Consider the following 2,923-nt stretch of genomic DNA (forward strand, 5'->3'; position numbering starts at 1 on the left):
TTTTTTCACTTGTAGATGAAGTACGTACAGGCACATATAGGCAGTTGTTCCACCCTGAGCAGCTCATTACTGGGAAAGAAGATGCAGCTAATAATTATGCCAGAGGCCATTACACCGTTGGAAAAGAGATTGTTGATCTAGTGTTAGACCGCACGCGCAAAGTGGTAAGAATTCGTGCTGCAGATCAATATTTAAAATAAGTAAGATACAGCTCTAGAGCTACCTATAGTTACAATTTGTTATGACACTTGTGTTGTTTTTTTTTCTGGGGGGGGAGGGAGTTGTTTGTTTTTAAGAATTTTATGCATAGATTATTAAAAACAAAAAACCGGGAACTTGGTCCCATGCCTCCCCCCTCTTGAGTTAAATAAAAATTCAGTCAGTAAAACTTGAAAGTTCTTGTGATGTGGAACATCATTATTTGAAGATATTTTAAGGATACCTCAGAAGTGCGTTATAAAATCTTTAGACTGTAAGCACTTGTTTGTTATTTTTAACCTGAATCGCACCATTATGTGTCATTCAAAATATTTCCAGTACCCTGAAACTCAGATTTTGGTTGGACGTTCAGTAATTTCACATGTCTTTCTAGGTTTCCATAACCTGGTGTAATGTAAGAAATTCACTTAGCATGATGTGAATCAAAGTGAAGTAGTGATTGCCTATCTGAAGTTGTAAAAATACTTTTTTTCCAAACCAAATTGATACTTGCTGCCATACAGAGTACAATAGTAGTTTAAAAGCTGCAAGCCTGCTGTAATTTCTAATAACCTTTCACAGTGGTGCACAACTGCTCTTGCTTTTAGTAGGATAAAAAATGCATAAAGGAAAATGCTACATTCAAATGAGAAAATACTCATATTCAGAACAAGGTGTGCTGTGGTGGTTTTAAGTAAAAGATATGCAAGAAAAAAGTTACCTTTTAAAACAAATGATTAGGAAATAATTGCTTTTGAGTGTTTATTTTAATGTTGATGATTTTGGAAAAGGTAATAATAAATATATGTTTTTTCTCTCTTGCTTTTTTCCATCCTATTATAGGCTGATCTGTGCACTGGGCTGCAAGGTTTCCTTATCTTTCACAGTTTTGGAGGAGGCACTGGTTCAGGGTTTACATCTCTGCTCATGGAAAGGCTCTCTGTTGACTATGGCAAAAAATCTAAACTAGAATTTGCAATTTATCCAGCACCACAGGTTTCTACTGCTGTAGTGGAACCTTACAATTCAGTTTTAACTACACATACAACACTGGAGCATTCAGACTGCGCATTCATGGTAGATAATGAAGCCACTTATGATATATGTCGTCGCAACCTGGACATAGAACGTCCCACTTATACCAATTTAAATCGACTAATTGCGCAAATTGTTTCATCCATCACAGCTTCACTACGTTTTGATGGAGCCCTTAATGTAGATCTGACAGAATTTCAAACTAACCTTGTTCCGTACCCACGAATCCATTTCCCCTTGGTAACATATGCCCCTATCATCTCTGCTGAAAAAGCCTACCATGAGCAGTTATCCGTGGCTGAAATTACCAATGCTTGCTTTGAACCAGCCAACCAGATGGTAAAATGTGACCCACGTCATGGTAAATACATGGCCTGCTGTATGTTATACAGAGGTGATGTTGTCCCTAAAGATGTTAACGCAGCTATCGCTACTATCAAGACTAAACGTACCATTCAGTTTGTGGATTGGTGCCCAACTGGATTCAAGGTACTTTGATAACTTCTGAAGTGCTTGATTTTGGAAATAGTAGGAATTACATGATGTTTGGAGGTAGCGGTCATTGTACTGTACTGTAACGTTCCTGTTACTGAACTGCTTACATTTCAGATTATATTCTTAAATATAATTCCCTGATATTTTAACTCAGATGAAAATTCTAAAACAAGTTACAGAATAGCAGTCACGGTTTTTGTAGGAACAGGCAGTACTGAGTGTCTGAAAATAATTTACAAGCAGGTAGTACTGAAAAGCAATGCCAGGTTTTAGTGCAAGTCTTCAAAAATCTCGGGAGCTTTGTACAGGAGGAATATAGGCAAGCCCCAAGCAAATGTAGAAACACTACATTAAGTTATTGAATTCAGTGCAGTAATTTCCCAACAATGTTTTGGAGATACCTTGAAGTGGTAGACGCTATCAGTTTCCGGACATGTGGAGCCTGACTGCTATCACTAGAGCAAACCTATTTTTTTCGTTGTGATTCATTTAAACATAGGCTCCTGTAAGTCGCCTTTTTACTAGATGAATATCAGGTTGTTCAGCTACTTCTGCTTGTTCTCAGTTGACTGGCAGTGTCACCTTCCGGACAAGAGGTCCATCCTTCCAGCTACTGTCCATGCATTCAGGACTTGCAAAGACCTAGATTCTTATGTTCTTTGTAGAGTCCAGTAAGCTCTTATGATCTGTTGGAAAAATAACCTCTAGGCCAATGTAGCTAACGCTGGACCAGTTTGACCAGATCCTGAATTTAGGATTTAGTTAAATATTTTGATGAAGCGCAAAATAATTTTATTTAATTGTTCACAGTTGTGGCTACTGTTGTTGTTAACAGAAATAAGTCTTCAGTGCTTCCCCGTAATTAAAGACGTTCTCACTTGTTTTCTTGAAGGTGGGCATTAACTACCAGCCTCCAACTGTGGTGCCAGGTGGCGACCTTGCAAAGGTGCAGAGAGCTGTATGTATGCTGAGTAATACCACTGCCATTGCTGAAGCATGGGCTCGTCTCGACCATAAATTCGATTTGATGTATGCCAAACGTGCCTTTGTACATTGGTACGTTGGGGAAGGAATGGAGGAAGGAGAATTTTCCGAAGCCCGGGAAGATCTGGCTGCCCTTGAAAAAGATTATGAAGAAGTTGGGATAGACTCTGTAGAAGCAGAGGCTGAAGAAGAGGATGAATACTGAAAATGC

General features: G+C 38.7%; 1 protein-coding gene across 1 annotated transcript; it reads left to right on the plus strand.

The window, feature by feature from the left end:
• Positions 1–11: 11 nt before the first annotated feature.
• Positions 12–2,917, plus strand: LOC122192232 (tubulin alpha-3 chain-like; the record flags this gene model as incomplete). The annotated part of the gene is made up of 3 exons (XM_042892751.1): positions 12–164; positions 1,042–1,722; positions 2,621–2,917. Coding segments are annotated over 3 exons (1,131 nt in total), but the record flags the coding sequence as incomplete, so codon positions are not given.
• Between the last annotated feature and the right edge of the window lie 6 nt (positions 2,918–2,923).

The sequence above is a fragment of the Lagopus leucura genome, unplaced genomic scaffold (assembly GCF_019238085.1).
Source record: "Lagopus leucura isolate 7727_CA_CO unplaced genomic scaffold, USGS_WTPT01 34992-0_obj-0_obj, whole genome shotgun sequence".
NCBI classification, from domain to species: Eukaryota; Metazoa; Chordata; class Aves; order Galliformes; family Phasianidae; genus Lagopus; species Lagopus leucura.